Here is a 21,196-nt window from a genome sequence, read left to right as displayed (position 1 = left end):
AAAAAATTTAAAAAGATAATGTATAGTGAGAATTAAAAAATCAAGCTAGTTTGGCAAATTCTAGAATGGGCTTGATCAAAATAAACCCCACTAAACTATAATCAATGTAGATCAATTACGTACAAAAGAAAAGAAAACTACATATATTATTAGTAAGTATTATACAATAAAGTTGTTGAGTGACAAAATAAATACAATAAAGTTAGAGATACAACATATTTTCAATTTTATTTTTCATAATGTGGATAAATATAAAAAGGATGTTACTTCAATCACAACTTGCTACCTTAAGAAATTATAAGAATTATTAAGAAATAAATGGTGTCCCAATTACTAATAAATAATGTATTGAAATTTAAAACTACCAGGACATAATTGCAAAAGTTGTTTTTAAAATCAAAACATTCAAAAATCCAAAAAATTGAGAAGTTCACGGTATTAAGATTGGATTAGAAATTAAATGAAGGTTAGACTATGATGATCTTATAATTATTAGCACTTAACCAACAAGAACTATTCTAACACATGAGCAATCTTGATTAAAAAAATCTAGTAAAATAAATACTTTTCAAGCATATTTTCACAACTTGTATAAGAAATTTAAAAAATAATATTGCAAAGCATAAGGAAAATAATAATAAACTTAGAATTTTTTTTGAGAAGAATATTAAACTTAAAATTGATCCTTCAAAATACAACTATAAATCTGCTTGAAGGAGTATAATTATATTGGTTTTTCATATATTGTCTCTTGGAGATGGATAATTAAAGTATATAAAATGAAGATTAATAATTTAATATGTGTCATATTGACTTTCCAATATTTCTAATCCTTTTAAATTAGCCTAATCACTTCACTAGTGTTCAATTTGGGGGGAAAAAATATAAAAGTAAAACCGGTTATTTAAAAAAAAAAAAAACCACCGAGAGGGGTGGCTTAATGGTCAAGCTGTGTAATTGCTGTCTTGAGGTCTCATGTTCGAACTCTAGCGAGGACTAGAGTTGCCTTTTGCAACTAGTGTGGGGAGTAAAAAGACCTTGATGGGAATATGGGCCGTTGGGTCATGCTAAGGAAGGCCGACCTGCTATTGGGTTTAGGACTTCTTAGTACTACGGGTCGGCCCATACGCCGAGGATCCGAGGATCCAGCCGAGGATGATTTTTCCCTTCGGACTGACACCGAAGAACCCGGGACTTCATGGTAAAGGTTAGGGAAGGACACGGACAAAACCAATGGTTAAAGGGGGTGAACCCTTGAATGTCCTAGAAGCATCGATGTTGGAAAAATGTCAAAGATAAAGACTGCTACCTCCGCATTAAAGACCCTGCACCTACCACCCTGGCCGCATTAATGGGGAAGTGACACTTAAACAGTGGAAGGGAAACTTCTGGTTACTATTCAAAGGCACTAAGAAAAGAAATATCTAGGCTAAGGGGGAGTTGGGGCAACACGTGTACAAAGTATTAAAAAGATGAGTATTTAAGGAGGAACCTGAAAGAGAAAAGGGGACGGACTTTTGTAACCTAAAAGGAAAAAGAAACAAAGAGAAAGATATAATATAAAAACAACTCTCGGCTTACATCCGAGGAAGCTGATTTACAATATTCCTTGTTGTTTCCAAGTACTTGCAATATTTAGTTTGTCATTTAATCCTCACACACTTCTAACCTGGGTTTCAAGCCCACACTCTACAAATTCATATTGTTTAAGGCTCATTGGGCCTGAGCCCATAACTGTTATTGGGGCCAGGTGCAATTGTGCACTTACAACTAGTAAAATAAATACTTTTCAAGCATATTTTCACAACTTGTATAAGAAAGTTAAAAAATAATAAAGCATAAGGAAAATAATATTAAACTTAGAATTTTTTTTGGAGAAGAATATTAACCTTAAAATTGATCCTTCAAAATACAACTATAAATATGCTTGAAGGAGTATATAATTATAATGGTTTTTCATATATTGCCACTTGGAGATGGATTAAAGTATATAAAATGATCTCTAAAAAAAAAGTATATAAAATGAAGATTAATAATTTAATATGTGTCATATTAAATTTCCAATATTTCTAATCCTTTTAAATTAGCCTAGTCACTTCACTGGTATTCAATTTAGGGGGGAAAAAATATAAAAGTAAAACCCGGTTTTTTTTTTTTTTTTTTTTTAACCCACTAAGAGGGGTGGCCTAGTGGTTAAGGTGTGTGATAGTTGTCTTGAGGTCCCACGTTCGAACCCTAGCAAGGAGTGGGGCTGCCTCTTGCGACTAACCCAGCTAACTCCTAATTTACTAGCTCTCTCGTAGAGTTAGGGTGCAGTCTATATACACCTTCAACCACAGTAGTTACGACTTAATCCAATATACTCTAACGAGGTGTATATACTAACCACAATAGTCCAATCTAACATTCTCTAGCGGGGTGATCATATGATCACGGGCAAGGTGAATCGCAATCTTGGTCCCCACCCCCCTTTTATTCATTAAAAAATAAATAAAAAACCCGGTTTTGAGAGGAATCCGATTTCGTAAAGGAGAAGCAAAACCATCTGTTATTTATTATCAATTTTATTTTACTTTCTCTCACATCACACTTTCCCCTCCCTCCCTCTCTCTCTCTCTCTATCTCACAGCTAGGGTTTGGATCTTACGCAGAACGATTACAATGGTAAACAGATCCAAAAGTTTCAAATTGAAGCTAAATTTTCAATCTTTTTATTGGGTTTTGATTGATTTTGTATCTGGGTAAATTTATTTTTCAGGAAGGAGGAGGGAATCTAGAGTCATCGATAGAGCAATTGCTGAATGTGGAGAAGCAGATGAGGCTTTCCGGCGAGGTCGCCGGAACAAAGAAGGCCGTCACTGACATTCTTCAGCTCTGCTTCGAAGCTCGAGCATGGAATACTCTCAACGATCAGATTGTTCTCTTGTCTAAGCGCCGTGGCCAGCTTAAGCAGGTAAAAATAACTCTGTTTTGGGTTTCCGATTGTGTAATTTTGTTATTGTTTTGATGGTTGGTTGAGTTTAAATTTGTGTTCTTTTGGCTTTTTGGTGTAATGGGTATTTGTTGATTTGGTCGTAGAAGCAGTGGGTCGGTTTAATTTTGTGTGTAGTGTTTGAATTAGGGTTATGGGTGTTTGATAGCGTTTTAGTTAAGGCAGCTTAAGGAGGTAACCATTACCAAAAGAAAAGGAGCTCTGTTTTGGGGTTCTGATTATGTGAATTTTTAATTGTTCTGTTGTTGATGGTTGGGGTTAAATTTGTGTTCTTTTGGGTTGGTGGTGTAGTGGGTATCCATCGATTTGGTCGTAGAAGCAGTAGTTTGGTTCAATTGTGTGTGTGGCTGTTTTGATATTGTTTTAGCTAGGCAGGTAACCCCCAAGTAAAAAGGAAAACCAAAAACTATTTTTTGTGCTTCTGTGTGTGTTTTGTAATGGTTGGGTTTAAATTTGTGTCCTTTTGGATTGTTGGTGTAATGGTTATTTGTTGATTTAGTCCTAGAGGCGTTGGTTTGGTTCAGTTTTGTGTGTGTATTTGAACTAGGGTTATGGTTGTTTTGATAGAGTTATAGTTTTACTCCTTATGGGGAATTTTTTGAATTTGTGTATTTGGCAAAGAGATATGGGATTTTTTTTAGGGATTCAGTGGCATGAGAATGTGACTTGGTTTATGGTGGTTAAGATTTGTATGTGTAGCTGAGGGTTATATGTATTGTAATTGTAATCTTTGCTACCCTGTATTCCTTTTTGAAATTGTGTATTTCATGGAGAAGGATGAATTCTTGAGCCTGGTAGGAGAATGGGGTTTTTATGTGTAAAAATGTTGAGTTGGTCAGTTGCTTTAAAGCTGTATGCTTGATTGATGCAGGAGCATCTTAAAGGTTTTTTCATTTTGCCTAAGTTTAGTTTGAATGGCTGCAAGCAAGGGCAGCCATAATTCAAATAGCAACAGCTAAGGGGATGTTTGTGTCCAAATGGGAGGTTGTATGCATTTGGGATCCAGAAGCCTATCCTAATCTGTTGTAACTAATTCAGTAGACTTCTGGATAATTGTAGAAGCTGTACTTGATTGGATTTGGACACCTGGCAGTGATCTCAGTTTGTTGATTGAATAGGACATTAGCGTGTGTACTTTCTTAGAACTCTATGTTCTTGCAGAGGTTTTTGTCCACGTATTAGTAGTTCTAAGAAACTCACCATTTCATAATTCATTTCGAAACCAGATCCCACAGCCCAACTCATTCCCTGCATCATTGATTGATCCTACTTAGTGTCCGTTTGGCTTCAACTTTTTTGTTCAGTTTTTAGCTTTTAGTTTTTATGCACAACTTTTTAGAACCTCACATTTTCAAAGTACAAGAATACTTTAGCACATTTTTAGAAAAAAAAAAAAAGAAAAAGTCCTCAAAAAGCTAAATAAGTTGATGCCAAACACACGCTTAGGCTGTGTTTGTTTTGGCTTCAAACCACTTTCGGAAATGCTTTTCCTTGAAAGTGTGTGTTTGGTTGTTACTGAAAATTGGGTCAAACTGAAAATATTTTCTGGGTTGACTATAAAATAAGGGAGTTCAGGTGTAAAACTATTTTTGTTCTTATTTTCACTTCAAACCATTTCCACTCCAGACACAACACTCTCTCTGAGCTTCTCTCACACGCACTCCTCATAGCTCCTAGTACTCTCTAAGCTCACTCACACCAAGCTCCACCCTCTCATTTTTCACACTGAAAACAGAGAGAGAGAGAGAGAGAGCAGCCCAGATCGCACCCGGCGAGATCACACTGGCGAGAGAGAGCAGCCCAGAGCAACCCAGATCAAGGCGCGAGATGGCGTTGTCGAGCTCACTCTGGGCGAGATTGAGGCGCGATATCGCGCCGTCAAGCTCGCGCTGCCATTCTCGTTCGGCACCACCGTTCTTGTTCTCGTTCTCGCCATTGTTATCGTAAGCCCATCTGTTCAAACCCACCCTCGCCGGAAGTCTGGTTGCATCCCACCACACCCATCCCTGAAACCCAGCAAACCCATCCCTGAAACCCAGTAAACCCATTCCTCAAACCCACTCCGACGAACCCATTCGTCAAACCCACCACTCCGCGAGATCGAACCCAGTCGCCTCCGCCGCGAGATCAAACCTAGTCCCCTCTGCCGCGAGATCTAACCCAATCGCACCGGTCTCTCTTCCTTCTCTCAAATTTGACCGGATTTGATGATTTTTTTTTGTTGGGTTTTGTTTGTTTTGTGTTTATCTGTTGAGAAATTATATTATCTATTTGTTTGGAAGCTGAGAAAATGTGAGCAACAAGTAGAAAATGTGTTTTCTATAGTATTTTCAAGAATACAACCAAACACCAAAAAATATTTTTTAAAGTATTTTTTAAAATGCAACCAAACACTAGAAAATATTTTCCTTTCCCGAAAATATTTTTATCTGAAAATATTTTACACCCGGAATATATTTTACATTCAACCAAACGCAGCCTTATTGATTCAAGTTAGTTTTGCTGCCCTTTATTCGAAATTGTGGGGCATTTTATTGATTTTTTTTTTTTTTTTTGAGTTCTGACTATGTAGTTAGGATAAAAAATATTTGATTTTAAAACAAATTGGTTTGAATTTACTTACCAAAAAACATATTAATTTAAATGAAAATGGTTGTCTGTCTATGTTTGTGAATATATGTTGGCATATCTGTGTTCATCAAGTTGAGTAAACAATAACGAATCAACAACTTGGCCAGTAATGTCTTAGGTTGCAAATTTTATAGGATCTTTGTGCTGCAATGGATCATAAAAAAAGATACGGACTTGCAGGCTGCAAACAGCTTTAGTTGTTAAGACTGTTGACCAAATAAAGAATTTGGGAGTATTAAGTGGATATAGTCTTACCAGTACTCATATTGTCTCATATGTATTTGCTTGTGCTTGTGTACGGACATAAATCCAAGTGAATGTATATGCCCTTGGCATAGGCTGCTTTGTACTGCATTGAATTTGTTGTGGTTTCTATTAGAATTTCAATCTTTAATGCATTACTTTAAATGATAATGGATGGTGAATCCCTGTAAATAATATCTAAAAGTAATTTGGCTTTTTCATTTTTAAACACGAAAGATATTTTGGTCTATACTTTTTCTAATGGGTCTCTTGGTTTTTTCCAGGCTGTAACTGCGATGGTCCAGCAAGCAATGCAATATATAGATGAGACACCAGATATTGAAACTCGTATAGAGCTCATCAAAACACTAAACAATGTATCTGCCGGGAAGGTAAGCATGTGATGAAGAATTTGAAGCTCCCTAACCAAGTATCTGGTTTAATACAGTGCAGATAGCTACAGTTTGTAACATTCGGTTCCTTAGGTTCCCCAACTATTATTTACCATGTGTATCATTCCTATATTGACATTTTGGCTGCTGCACATATGATGTTTTCATTTCTTCCTTTTTGCCTTAATTTATTAAATTTTCAATAACAAACATGGAATTAAAGCTAGGATGTGGACAATTGATGACAATTCTCCACTGAAAATATCTATCACTGGAGACTGTCTTTCTGCTTGCTTCAATTTTGAACATGCCTTCCTTAATTGTGATCATGTTCTGTTTTTAAGATTGAGTTTGCTCAGGTATAAATGGTGTGAAGGGGATAATGGGATATTTTCAATAGGTGGGGTATTTTCAGGTAGAAATGTTGCTAGTGGGCTAGTCTATTGTGTACAGGTGCATATACTAATTGGAAAACCCAAGGTAGTCAAAGGTGAGAGGCGACCTTAAGGCGCCAAGGCCTTGTATTGCCTGAGGCGTGAGGCGACAAAACGGCACTAGCCCAAGTAAAACGAGGCGCCAAATTCTTACTATATTTATTATACATATAGAACTTAAATCATATGTACCTAGTGTATTATAATATTATAATGAAGTGTTTTTCAAAGTGTAGCATGAAGAAATTAGGTCTATCAAATTAGTTCAATATAGGATTAACATGGTTTAGGCTCTATTAGTTAGTTCTAACAATACGTTTTACAATAAGCTTCTATATAACAATAAGTCTTACAAAACAAATTTGTAAATTAATTTAACTAACAATAGGTTTTATAACATGCCTTTTGAAATTAATAGTCTAAAAATAGGTTTCACAACAAACTTCTATAAAAAAAAAAAATTTTTTTTAAAAAAAAACTTGAGGCTCGCGCCTTTTTCATGGCTTAAGGCAGTCGCCTTGCTTGCCTAGGCTCTAAAGGTGAGGCCTCACTAAAATCGCCTCGCCTTAGAGCCTTTGAGGCGCCTTAGTGGTGCCTCGCCCGGGCGCCTAGGTGAGCACCTGGCTCACCTTTGACTACATTGGGAAAACCTAAGGAATTGGATATTTGGAACTGTATTTTAGTTCTGCCTTTAACACCATGTCTTCCTCTGATTTTTTTAAAAATAAGATCCATTGTTCTGTAGATCTATGTTGAGATTGAAAGAGCTCGCTTGATCAAGAAACTTGCAAAGATTAAGGAAGAACAGGGGCTTATAGCTGAAGCTGCAGATTTGATGCAAGAAATTGCTGTAAGTTTGGGTTGTCTCATTTGGTGATAGCTTTCTTAAATGTTTTATTCTTATTCAATAAATCAATCAATGGTTGGAGTTGTCCACCCCTTTTTTTTTCCTATTACACTTTTTGACTATCAAGCTCTACAGGTGGAAACCTTTGGTGCAATGGCAAAAACTGAGAAAATTGCATTTATTCTCGAACAAGTATGTGCCTCTTTTTGTGTTGTTTTTATTATTCTCAGCACTTGTTCATTACTGAAAGGTTTTTTTTGAGGGGGAAGTGTTAAAACTGATGCTAGCTGCATGTAACTTGTTTCAAAAAACAATTTGCAGGTACGTTTGTGCTTAGACCGCCAGGATTATGTTCGTGCCCAAATCCTGTCAAGGAAGATCAGTCCAAGGGTTTTTGATATTGATACTTCAAAAGAAAAGAAAAAGCCTAAAGAAGGTGACAATCTTGTTGAAGAGGCTCCTGCTGATATACCATCTCTATTGGAGTTGAAGCGGATTTACTATGAGCTAATGATAAGGTAGAGTGGTTCTTGCATTTTCTTTCTTCACTGCAATTTTTAATTAATCTTTCCATAGATTTCTTTCTGCCTATTTTCAGATGTTGATTCCTTCACAAAGTTTTTATTGAAAGTTTATACAATGTCAAATAAAATCTTGAATCCTTGCATGCAATAATCTTTTGTCGCTCTAGTAAATGTTAAAGCTTTGTTTGTTGTGTAAAAAGTATTTGGCACTGTACAAGGTTTCAAGCAGAAAATTTCCCAGAAATTTGAGTGTGGATTTGACATTATTTTTTTTTTTGATAAATAACGTAAGAGTATTATTAATAATAATAAAGGAATTGCCAAACCGAGTACATTGGGGATGTACTGATGATGCAGAAATCATGAAACAAGAGAACAACGGTCAAGAAAAATAGAGAAGGAAGAACAGGAAAAATGAGAAAAAACCACACTCCATTCAAAGAGAGTGTGTAAGAAAAAAGACTTAATCTCCAACAAAGAGCGTTCGCAACCCTCAAAACTTCTAGCATTCCTCTCTCGCCAAATGCACCAAATCAAACAGTGAGGTACCAACTTCCAAATATCAATGTGACGATGTCGCGCAAACTTTCCTTGCCAAGCCTCAAACACCTCAAGAACAGTACGAGGCATAACCCACTGAATACCAAACAAGCAGAAAACCAAAGACCACAACCTCCCACGCTATGGTGCAATGTTGTAGAAGATGATCCACCGTCTCTCCACACCTCTTACACATAAAGCACCAGTCAAGCACAATCACTCGTCTTTTACGAAGGTTGTCTGTTGTTAAGATCTTACCTAAGGAAGCGTACCAAGAAAAAGAAGGCTACCCTTGGAGGAGCCTTCGATTGCCATATCATTTTCCATGGAAAGGAAACAGGATTATGAGGATAGAAGGAACCGTAATAATCTCTAACCTCAAATCCCGTATTCCTTGCGTACTTCCAACAAACCTTATCCGGTCCAAACCCTCTCACCGACGAGGAGTAGAGTAGCCCCATAAACCGATCAAAGGCTTCTTCTTCCCAATCTTGCTGAGGACGACGAAATAGCACATTCCAAAGTGAAACCTCCCAACGTACCACCCCATAACTTCACCACCGAGGAGTCCTTGGACCTACTAAGACAATAAAGCTCCGAAAGGCCTCTTGGAGAGTACAATCCCCACACCACACATGCTTCCAAAATTTCACTCTAGTACCTTCCCCCACATCATAAACCAGGAGTTTAGAGAAGTTCAACCAGCCACTTCTAATATATCTCCACAAGCTTACCCCATAGGGACTTGTCACTTTCTTCGAACACCAACCACCCCAAATATTCCCATATTTTGCCTCTAAAACCCTCCTCCATAATGCATCGGCCTCTTTCCATACCTCCACAACCATTTACCTAGTAAGGCAGAATTAAAGTTACCCAACTGTCTTATACCCAACCCCCCATCCTGCAAAGGCCTACAAACCTTGGCCCAATTAACTAAATGAATTTTAGGTTCACCACCAATCCCATCCCACAAAAAGTCTCTCTGTAATTTCTCCATACGCTTGGCCACCTTCCCCGGTAAAGGAAGTAGGGAAAGAAAGTATGTAGGTAAAGACGATAATGAGCTTTTAATGAGTGTCACCTTACCCCCTTTAGATAAATACATTCTCTTCCAACCAGCTAATCTCCTCTCCATTCTCTCAAGAATAGGGTTCCAAACAGATAAGTCCTTAAATTTTGCACCTAAAGGAAGGCCCAAATATTTCAAGGGCAGAGAAGACTGCCCACATCCCAACAGACCAACCAAATCCTCCAAATTAGATACGCCACCAACAGGTACCAGCTCAGATTTTCCTAAGTTAATACGAAGCCCAGACACCTCCTCAAATCTAGCAAGAATCGCCCTCAAATTAGCAATCTGAGAAGGTTCAGCATCACAAAAAATCAAAGTGTCATCTGCAAATAGAAGGTGAGACACCATCACCGACTCATCACCGTATTGCCCACGTAAAAGCCTCGAGAATTGCTCTGAGGCAGCCACATCCAACATACGACTTAATGCCTCCATCACAATATCAAACAACAATGGGGATAAAGGATCCCCTTGCCGAAGCCCCCTAGAACTTCCAAAGAAATCAGTTGGGCTACCATTGATTAAGATGGAAAACTTTACAGTTGAAATGCAATACCTTATCCAATTTCTCCATTTTTCTGAGAAACCACAACGCTGTAGCATATACAATAAAAAATCCCAACTCACATGATCATATGCCTTCTCCACATCCAACTTACAAAGCACACCCGGAACTCCTGACTTCAATCTACTATCAATACATTCAGAAGCAATCAAGACGGAATCCAAAATCTGTCTGCCCTTCACAAAAGCATTTTGTGAACCTGAAATAATTCCATGCGCCACCCTACGAAGCCTATTAGCCAAAACCTTAGAAATAATCTTATACACCCCACCAACTAAACTGATAGGCCGATAATCCTTTACCTCCACAGCATCCACTTTCTTAGGAATAAGGGCTAGGAATGAAGCATTAAGACTCTTCTCAAACACTGCCTGAGTATGGAAATTGTGGAATACAACATAATTTCTGCTTCAAAACACCCCAACAAGATTGAAAGAATGCCATGGAAAAGCCATCCGGGCCAGGTGCCTTATCACCATTAAAGTCATGGATCACCTCCAACACCTCATCTTCCTCAAAAGGCCTATCTAGCCAACTCGCATCTTCCACCGAGATGCTAGAAAAGTCCACATCATCTAAGACCGGTCTGTGAGCCACATCCTCAAAGTAAAGCTGCCTATAGAATTGAGAGATACAATTTGCTATAGCAGCCGGGTCCGAAGACAACACCCCATCCACCATAAGCCTATCAATAGAATTAACCCTCCTGTGAGAATTAGCTATACGATGAAAAAACTTAGTATTCCTGTCTCCTTCCCTAACACAAAGAACTCTAGATTTCTGCCTCCAACAAATTTCTTCCAACAGGGTAGCTTTCTCTAAGTCATCACGAATTCTTCCCATATCCACCCTTTCCTCCGTTGATAATCCCTGAGTCTCCTCCCTACTCTCTAGAACACTAAGTTCCTTCCACAAGTTTCTAATCCGAACATCCACATGACCAAACCCCTCCACATTCCATCTTTTCAAATCATTTTTAAGGAGCTTTAATTTATTAGCCAGAATAAAACTCGGCGCACCGTGAACCTGATAGGAATCCCACCATGACCGTACCCTATCCACAAAACCTTCATCCTTAAGCCACATATTCTCAAATCTAAATGGCATACTCCCTCTCTGAAAAGATCCACCCTCAAGGACAATTGGAAAATGATCTGAGCACAATTTAGACAACCGTCTTTGAGAAACTGTTGGAAATTTATCCTCCCAATTTGCAGAAAACAAAAATCTGTCCAGCCTAGCCTTCGAAGCAGCTTCTCTAGAATTAGACCAAGTGAAGGTACCTCCTTGCAGTGGCAAATCAATAAGACCCTGTTCTGAGATAAAGTTAGAAAAATCCCTCATAGCAGTAGTGAAAGAAGTAGACCCCAATCGTTCAGAAGGGAATCTAACCACATTAAAGTCCCCACCCACACACCATGGGACGCTCCACCAGCTATTCAAGCCACATAGTTCCTCCCATAATAATCTCCTATCTCGGTTTAAATTAGGCCCATAAACACCCGTAAACGCCCAAACAAACTGGTCTGACACACTTGTAAACTTACAAGAAACCGAAAATCTCCCCACTGCTTCCTCCATTTTATTCACTACCCGAGTATCCCACATCACTAACACACCACCAGAAGCACCACATGAACCTAAATAAGACCAATCAACATGATGTCCACCCCACAAGCTACGAATCACGGCTCTATTAATCAGCCCCATTTTGGTTTCTTGAAGACAAACCACATCTGGCCCCCATTTCCTAATCAAGTTTCTAACCCTGAGCCTTTTATCCTGCTCATTCAACCCTCTAACGTTCCAAGAAATAATCTTCGCCTTCATTGATAAGACACAACCGCCCGCTCAGAACTTGCACCCCTCACTTTATATGTATCAGACTCAACATTTAAAGATGACAGCAAATTCTTCAGCTCCCTCTGACCTTTCTGTCCGGATTTAACCAACATTTTCTGACCACCCACCCCAAGTTTCTGCCTTTCTTTTTTCCTGGCCTCTATGGCTAATAACAGACCTGTAATCTGCTCCTCAAAACCTTCCAGTGAAGTTCCCACAGATTTCTTGAAAGCCTTTATCCTATTGGTTACCCATTGCGATAGATGGCAATTATCCACACATTCCTTACACCCAATCTCCTTCAAAGGACTAGATTCCAACTCCAACGGCCCTTCAGTAGCCAAAGGAATCACAACTAAAGGCTCATCACCTCCCTCACAAGACCTCAACCTTACATCAGACTCCCACAGCTCACTCACTGACCCGGGAACCACAGTCAAGGATTCCACTAACCCCTCACTCTCATCTGCCCAATTAACCCTCTTCCCTTCATGTGTACAAGAAACATTACTTGGTACACCCTCTCCCTCTAAACTTGAGCACACTGACATACATTCTGGAGAACGGTATAGTGACAATGGGAACACTAATTGCCGACCATCACGCATTTGTAATATCCAATCTTTGGAGTTACCCCAAGACTTATCCAAGTCTCTGATCAAGTCCGTAATAGATGGGCCAGGTAATGGAACTCCCACAAGGTCAGAAAGAACCGAACCTTCAAAACCCATGAAATCCTCATCCCCTTCCTCTGATGCCACTGAAGAAGACAAAGACACCAGCTCCGACACTGTCGAATCTTCCAGGTTCATTACCTGTTCCGATAACGTGACCGATGACTCCTCCGGCACCAATCTCGACTGACACTGCGAACTGGTCATCGGCACCTGTTCGTGGGAGACTTGGGCCACCGCCGCCGGACCTGTCGGCTCAGTGGGAGGCGGCGCTCGCTGCGACCTAAGCTGAGCAACGTTATGTTCAAGCTCCGTCACCGCTACATCGATCGATACCATCGACGACATCTTAGGTTGCTCCGAGGTGGTGGTTATAACCATCGGAACCTTCGGCGTCATCACAACTTGCTCCGATGTCTTGGGTGTGAGCACCGAGACCTTCGACGACGTTGCAGGAAGCTCTGATGCGATGGGTTTGGCCCTTGAGCACCTAACCTCCTTCGGGACTATGATCTCAGTACTACCTGAGCTTGGCGTAAGCCCATTCTGATCAAAGGGCTCCAGAACCCGAGGGCCACCAAGAGAACTTTCTCCAATCTCAAAGGTAGATGGGCTTATCAGACCCAGGCCCAAACTATTTTCTTTATTACCCAACAAGGCTGAGGCATTCCTCTTGGATGGGCTCAAACTCACTGCGTTATTAGAACCAGCCTTCCTTGGTACCCATTTGCCAGTTTGTTGACCTCCCTTAACAGCATCCCAAGATACCCGCCTCTTCCCAAATTCATTCACACTCACAGTCAACCCTCTCCCCAGCCAACGTCCCTTCCTAATATCACGCAACTTTCCAAACTCAACCATTTTTGAATTCAAACTAGTCTTCAAAGGATTTTTGCAATTAATTCCTTCCGGGATTTTCTCATCAATTTTATTCTTGCCATTAATATCACCTACTCCACCCTCACCACCACCCACGGCTGCCTGATGAAAACTACCAGCCTGAATTTCAGAAACTACAACCTGAGTGTGAGATTTGTCACCTGGAATCTCCTCATTATTCGTCACGAAACCAGCCTTAGTCTTATCTTTGTTAAGGGGCTGCTGATCATATTTCAACATTGCCTGCACTGGATCTTTAACAACATCCACAAATGACCTGGTAGGATGCTGTATTGGGCTCTGCTTAAATCTATACGGTACAAACTTCAACCCACCCAATGCATATTGAGCAGGTTCCAACATCCTTCGTAATTCAATCCCAAAAGTTCTCCATCCTTGTTGAAATTTACCGGCTGGAATAATGATATTTCGCCTCCGCCCACCAACCTTAAGCTCTGTCACTGATACAAACTGCCCAAAAGAATTGGACCCCCGTTGCAAAGTGTACGCAGTAGCACCTTCCCTAAGAGTGAAGAATTGCTTAGAGCTAGCCCCAATCACAATGTGTTCCAGATTCCGCAAAATCCAAGACGCTGCACCCTTGCCCATAAACACCAATTGCATGTGATATTTGCCCCGTTCAAAGATCTTTAAGGGAGAAAACATTCCCTCCTTCCTCAACCACGAACTGAAACAACTTAGATTCAATAAAGAAACTACGGAATCCCCCCATACTAATCCTAATACATAGAAAGCTAAAACAGAATTTCTGGCTTTAGATTAGAAACTACACAGCATCCCATACCATAAAATTTTCACTCCTCTTGAATTACCATCAAACAAATTCTCAAGTTACTGCCAAAAACATGAAACTAATTCTTTGACATTATTTTTATAAATGGGAAAAAAAACACCTATAGGGAGAAGCTTAATTTTAATTAATTATAGGGCCTAGGGCCTATATCCTATAGGCTATAGGTTCCTTACTACTTTCCAGAGCATCATATAAGATGCTTGACTTTATTATGCTCAATGAAAAATATAAAACATTATTCTGGTAACTAGTTGTTCAACTTGCCTGCAATTGTACCTGCTTTCTTATTGATTGAATAGATTAATGACCTAATGCTCAATGGATAATTCCATACATTATTATGGTACTGTTTGTCTTCTTTCTACGACAATATCAGATTGATCACTTGGACTTATTTGGCATTGCCACTAGTCAAGTTGGTTTTAGCAGTCGTACTTATCTACTTTGACCACTATGATATAGTTTCTTATCTGGTTCATACCATTTGATGTCATGAAAGCTGTTGTAGAGATGATTAGTTGTCAAGTTTAAGAAGGGATTTTTAAATTTTATTGCTAGATTGATTTACGATGTGAATGAAAACTGACAACTGAACTTGCATATGTGCTCCATGAATTCCATGTGTTGCTCGGGTGCAACATGTTTATACTATCTGAGGATCGGTATGAAGGAATAATATAAGTGATTAAACAACCAGAAGCCCTAACACTCTTGACCACTTTTGATACCACCACCTCCGTTACTATTACTTCATAAACAATGTCAACGTTGATGTTCTGGAAAGATGGCTGAATAAAACATTATACTTTACCTTTTCCAGAACTGATTCCTATCAGCTGTCTTAATGGTCCTCCATTTAATGATTATATATTTACATTAAATGCAAATTGAAACATATATGTCTTATGCCAGTGTTTCATCAACTTTGTAGGTATTATACCCATAACAATGATTACCTTGAAATTTGTCGTTGCTATAAGGCAATTTATGACATTCCATCTGTCAAAGAGAACCCAGCACTGTGGACTCCGGTAAAGCTTCTTTTCATTTCATCTCTTCCTTTACTCTTAAACTTCCTCTTGACATTGTTCTACCTGTAGGTCCTGAGGAAAATCTGTTGGTTTTTGGTTCTGGCACCTCATGATCCAATGCAATCAAGCCTTCTTAACTCAACCTTGGACGATAAGAATCTTTCTGAGCTTCCAAATTTTAGGTACATTTTTTGATGTTAGTGTTGCTTGTGCATCTACCACTGGTGTACTTATTCAGAGTCTGCTGATAATGTTGGTTGATGGTTGAGGTTTTCCCTTTTTGTTGGGGGCTATACATAGGTTGCTGTTGAAACAACTAGTCACAATGGAGGTCGTCCAATGGACATCTCTTTGGAGTGCATACAAGGATGAGTTTGAGAATGAAAAGAGCATGCTTGGAGGCTCTTTGGGTGACAAAGCAGCAGAAGACCTGAGACAGAGAGTAATTGAACATGTAAGTTTCCCTAGAGGACAGGGCAGTTAGGTGGCTGCTGTTTCACTTATCAATGTTTTTATCATTATTCATTTGCAATTTATTCTTTGCCTTTTTCAGAACATACTTGTTGTTTCAAAATATTACGCAAGGATCACCTTGAAGAGACTTGCAGAGCTGTTGTGCCTCAGTATCCAGGTTTGTTAATGTAATTTTAACTTAGTTTTCAAAGTCTAGTGTTTTTATTTTTTATTAATTATTATTCTTTTTTACATATAATTACTATGAAGTCTCTAGTGACAATAAATTCTTTTGTCCTAATGAATATGAACATTTAATGTGACATTTAGCCCTCCCTGTGATTATCTTGGAGCATCTGCTGGACAACAGTTTGTTCCTTGAATAATCACTAGTGGGTGAGGAAAAGGGGGAAAGTGTGGGGGTACAGTTAGGTACTTCAACCGCATTGTTTTTAATTTGCTTAGTATATTAACTACTAAAGTTCAAATCCCATGCTGAATTTGGGTTCTTCCTTTTCTCCTACTTTTTGATTAACATGGCAATCCAATGCTACAGTTCTATAAAGGCAAGATTTTTATCTCTTATAATTGATTCCATTTGTCCTTTCGAATTTAGGAAGCGGAGAAGCATCTTTCAGACATGGTAGTGTCCAAGGCACTGATGGCAAAGATTGACAGGCCAATGGAAATAGTCTGTTTCCAAACAGCAAAGGATAGCAATGACATTCTTAACTCGTGGGCGATGAACTTGGAGAAGCTGCTTGATCTTGTTGAGAAGAGTTGCCACCAAATACACAAAGAAACCATGGTTCACAAAGCTGCCCTGAAAGTTTGAAAAATGAACTTCACCACCTGCCGGTAGAACTAGCTCTGTCTGTCTCTCTCTAACCTGGCTGAGAAATATAAAAATACAAATAAAAAAAATTATCATTTCTCTTAGGTGACACTATTGCTTAAAACCTTTTATGCAGGGTTGCCTTGAATTAAGCTGTCATTATGTGGACTGAAGTGAGAACAATATAGATTATCACGTTGGCTGACCGGGTTTGTCAGGCATGCATTTATCAGGTTTTTTCTCCTTTAGTTATTTGTTTTCCCCGGTCAGGTCAGAAATAGAGAACTCAGATATGCTTGCCGGAACTCAAACTGACATTGTTGTATACTGCTGGTACATTCCGGGCCACTGACTAATGACAGGAACCTCCTAAATGGGCTTGTTTGTAGTGGTGGAAAGAAATTGATTGCACCACTTCATTTATTTTCTTAGGCTGTTGTTGAGATTGTTTTATCTTTTACATATTGTTTCCAACCTTAAGTCATTTGTGCTTTTAGATGTTTCAGTTAATTTTACAATGCATTTTAGCTTTTGATGGTTGTGACTTCAAATTGATATCCTTCGTTGCAAGTTGCCTAGTCCAGGATATGTGGAATTGTTGTATGAATAGACCCGTCAGAGGTTGTTTAGGTTTGTTTGTTCTGTGCATCATGGACAATTTTTTCGAAGAAGTATAGTTTTGTGGTACTCCACCAATAAATTCAAGCCTTTTAATAGAAAAAAAAAATGACAAGCCCATAAATTAATGTAAAAATGTTAATTCTAATATTAGCTAGTTGTACTTACTGGTGACGTGTGGAGTTTCACGTCAACTGCACTTGCCTAATAATTGCTCGCACAATACTGTAAGCTACTTTTTCAACCATTTTGGCTGATTGACTTTAGAATGTCTGTCTATGTGGAGATTGAAATAATTTGGGAAAATGAAAGCTGTATAAAACAAAGAAAGAATGATTAAACTTGGTCTGCTTCTCAACCAATAAAAAAAGAGATTAAACTGGGTCTCAAATTGGTCAATGCCTGTCCGACAATATTCAACGTATATCGAATTTAGTTGCAACTTGCAACACAAACGAATCTGCAAGCATTCTTCTTTAAAAAAAAAAAAAAAAAAAAACCAAAATTATTAGCTGAAAGTTGTTTCGCACCTATTCAAGACAAATCAATAGAATTGCTAGCGAAATTTGAGGTATAAACGTTCTGTTTGTTTTTTTGACGGAATTTCCTACGTAAAGGTAATTTTTCATGTTTTTAAGTGTTAGTATAAAAAATGTTAAATCAAAGGTAATTATTTTTAGCAGCATAAAAAGTATGATTTATTTTTTAAGATTTTTTTCTACAATTTTTTTATAAATATTTTTTAAAAAAAACTCTATCTCCCAGGAAATTAAATAAACAAAGTTTGGAAATTATTTTTTATTTTGCTACCAAATATAGGAAAATGAGATGACTTTATAAAAAGTTAAAAAAAAAAAAAAATTCATAAAAAACTTTTTTTAAAAATGTCCATTTTCTAAAAAAAGGTCATAGCTGAAAAAGTCTTAAAAAAAAAAAAAAAAAAAAAAAAAAAACATAGCTGAAACAAATAGAAAGAAAGTATAAACTATAAATAGAACTAAGTTATAAACTATAAAGAAAATCAAATTTGTACTATAAGTGTTCTTTTATGAATGGATTAGCATACAATTAAGTCATCTCTAATTAGAATGTTCTAATGTAATCAATCTTGATTTGTTTGTCGAGTTATTAATCGGTTCAAAACTTTGAAGTTTTGGTGGTTGTAATTAAGCTGGTCAATTCTTTTGTTTCCTTGCCTAATATTTGGTACTCTGCCCTTCCTCCCTTTTGCCTTTTGTGAGTATCAGAATAAAGAATAAAGTTTAGTTACAAAATTAGTTGTATGCTTATAACCCTAGGATATAACCTTACTCTTATCTCCTCCATGCTTACAAATCCACCATTGGATTAAATTTTCTTCTTATGTCTTCCATGTTTATAAAATTTCTAGAAATTTAAAGATTAATAGCTTTATTATCAAAAAATGTTTAAATTGCAAGTTTTTGTAATTTTAAATTATGTATAAAAATATAAACTTATAGATCATATAAATAATATCCGATTGACACAAAATTTAACATGTGTATTAAGAGCGTAAAGAACATATAATTCAACGATTAGATTTTTAAAATATATAGTAATATTTATTTTATTGAATAAGGTTGCAATTTAATAATTAATTTCATAGCTAAACTTTTGTTGAGGTTCAAAATATTACAAGTGTTGAAATCCAAAACTAATGAGCCCTCAAGGATAGAAAATGTCCAATCCGTGAGCCAATGCCCATTTAAAATGGGTAAAAAGAAGCCTAAGCTCATGAATTGATAAGCCTTGGGCCTTAGAGAAGGAAGAAAAAAGTAGAGGAAGCTTGGCCTAGCCTCTCTGGGAAGAACCCCAAGGAGCCCAGATAAAGATTGGACCAGGATACTGAGGAGTTGTCAGAACTAGGGAAGGGATCCTTGGGAGGTGCAGGAAAGAATCAGCTAAAAGTTGGACAGCTCAGGGAAGCATGCTCATGGGTACAAGGAACGAAGAAAGACATGTCTCATCAGCCGCCTACAACTTAGAAAAAAAAAAAAAGATTTGGAAATAGATGATGACTTAAGAACTAGCACCTATGAAAGGAAGCCTGGTACCTCGGGAAGAGCAATAAGGTAAACCATGATAGAAGGTGACTGGAGATTTTTTAGCTTGACAGAGGAGAATCTGCCTATTTAGAGAAAAAAGACAAATGATGAGGCAGCCAAAAGGGGATTCTAAAAAGCCTCTCTAGAAACCTTGGAAAAAGAGATTACAAGTCAGCCCTTAGGACTCCCTAAAACCGGCCACCAATGTTGCTGACACAACATTCTCAGCAACATTGATTCTGGTACCTAGGGCAGCAAATGGAGGGAATCAATGGTACACCAAAAACCTGGGGAAAGTACTATAAAAGGGGATCAAGCCATTAGCAAAATTCATTCAGTAATAAGGAATTAGAGCATAAATACCCTTTAAAAAAGTCCTTTAAGTGTGTGTTTGGCAAAAATTATTTTTGTCAGCTTATTTTACTATTCATCTTATTTTTGCTACTATTCATGAGTCCCACTGCACTTTTTGGTATTATTTGTGGGTCTCATTGTACTGTTTCAACTAATTTTTACCTTTATCTACAATACTTTCTGCAGAAAGTTTTCAATTTTAGCAAAATAAGTGCCCTTAATCTCAAAAAAAAAAAAAAAGGAAAAACACTGTGAGGAATCCTGAGATAGGCACTAAAGGATACACTTGGATTCAAGGGGATTCAAATCTCACAAGTTTTGGAAGTCTATAGAGAGCTATCTAAGTCTGTGACTTTTAAACTTATTTGAACCTTGTGACACATCTCAGTGAAAAGAATGGTCACATGTACTAAAACTCAATATAATGAAATATCATTTTATTTTTGGAGGATCCTTGATGTCCTTACATGATTTTTCTTTATTTCTTTACTTTTCTTTATTTCTTTACTGTTCTTTAGCCATTTACTTTATAATATGTATATATTTGCATGTATGAGTGTATACGTGTTGTAGGATCCGTGTTCTGTGCACAACTTGGTTTGTAATTAGCCCAATATAGCCGTGGTGAACCAAACTCAATCCACCAAACAACAAGTATACAGTCTGGGATCCTTATTTCTACTTGGGCCTGGGTATTGTCCAAAATAAGAATCCACAACTTTGTCCTAAAATAAATTGCTAACATTAATAAATGGTAGCTCTTTTTTCTTCTCGAGAGGGGAGGGTGAGGCGGATTGAACTTGTAACAACTCAGGATAGGATAGGACAGGATGAGTGTTAGTGCGACTATAAATCTTATATGGGTTAGTTTTTAAGTTTCTCAAATTCACCTCAAAAAATAAATTCCCATGATTATTAGACTTTTCTTCACAATTTTGCTACAACCACTTAAAAATTCACAACTACGTTTACATTCTCAAATATAGAGTTGTCAATCACCTCAATTTGGTCAACCTGACATAAAGGAAAAACAGAGAATTATTGTGGAAGTCTTTGGTGCAGGTACATTGTTTTCTTTAGAAAATTTATTAAAGAGGCGTGGAGAAAATCACAGATTTTTTTTTTTTTTTCAAAACCTTACTGTTTTTGTTCCAAGTGATGTAAAAACTTTTAAGATAGGTGTGAAAAAAATGGGTGGTTTTTTCTAACTTGACCTTCTTTTTTGGGTCCGAGTAATTTATGATTAGACGTACTTTGTTTTAATTTACATATTTGTCTACTTGTAATTAAATAACATCACTAATAAATGGAACTATTACTTAATAGATATACAAGTTGCGATAAAAGTATATTAGCCTCATCACACATACTCTGCACTTGTGATGAG

General features: G+C 37.6%; 1 protein-coding gene across 1 annotated transcript; it reads left to right on the top strand.

The window, feature by feature from the left end:
- The first annotated feature begins 2,517 nt into the window (after positions 1-2,517).
- On the top strand, positions 2,518-17,322 carry LOC142623946 (26S proteasome non-ATPase regulatory subunit 12 homolog A). The gene is made up of 12 exons (XM_075797437.1): positions 2,518-2,664; positions 2,759-2,953; positions 6,151-6,258; positions 7,438-7,542; positions 7,675-7,731; positions 7,861-8,057; positions 15,384-15,483; positions 15,553-15,665; positions 15,784-15,937; positions 16,037-16,114; positions 16,553-16,794; positions 16,908-17,322. The coding sequence occupies exons 1-11, from the start codon at positions 2,662-2,664 to the stop codon at positions 16,769-16,771; spliced, it is 1,329 nt and encodes a 442-aa protein (XP_075653552.1). The 5' UTR covers positions 2,518-2,661; the 3' UTR covers positions 16,772-16,794; positions 16,908-17,322.
- Positions 17,323-21,196: the final 3,874 nt, after the last annotated feature.

The sequence above is a fragment of the Castanea sativa genome, chromosome 2 (assembly GCF_040712315.1).
Source record: "Castanea sativa cultivar Marrone di Chiusa Pesio chromosome 2, ASM4071231v1".
NCBI classification, from domain to species: domain Eukaryota; kingdom Viridiplantae; phylum Streptophyta; class Magnoliopsida; order Fagales; family Fagaceae; genus Castanea; species Castanea sativa.
This window is presented reverse-complemented; position numbering and strand designations above follow the sequence as displayed.

Coding starts and splice junctions, on each gene's coding strand:
- LOC142623946 (XM_075797437.1), top strand. Junction 15,484..15,552: donor ACCCAGCACTGTGGACTCCG/GTAAAGCTTCTT, acceptor TTCTACCTGTAG/GTCCTGAGGAAAATCTGTTG. Junction 16,115..16,552: donor TGTTGTGCCTCAGTATCCAG/GTTTGTTAATGT, acceptor TTTCGAATTTAG/GAAGCGGAGAAGCATCTTTC.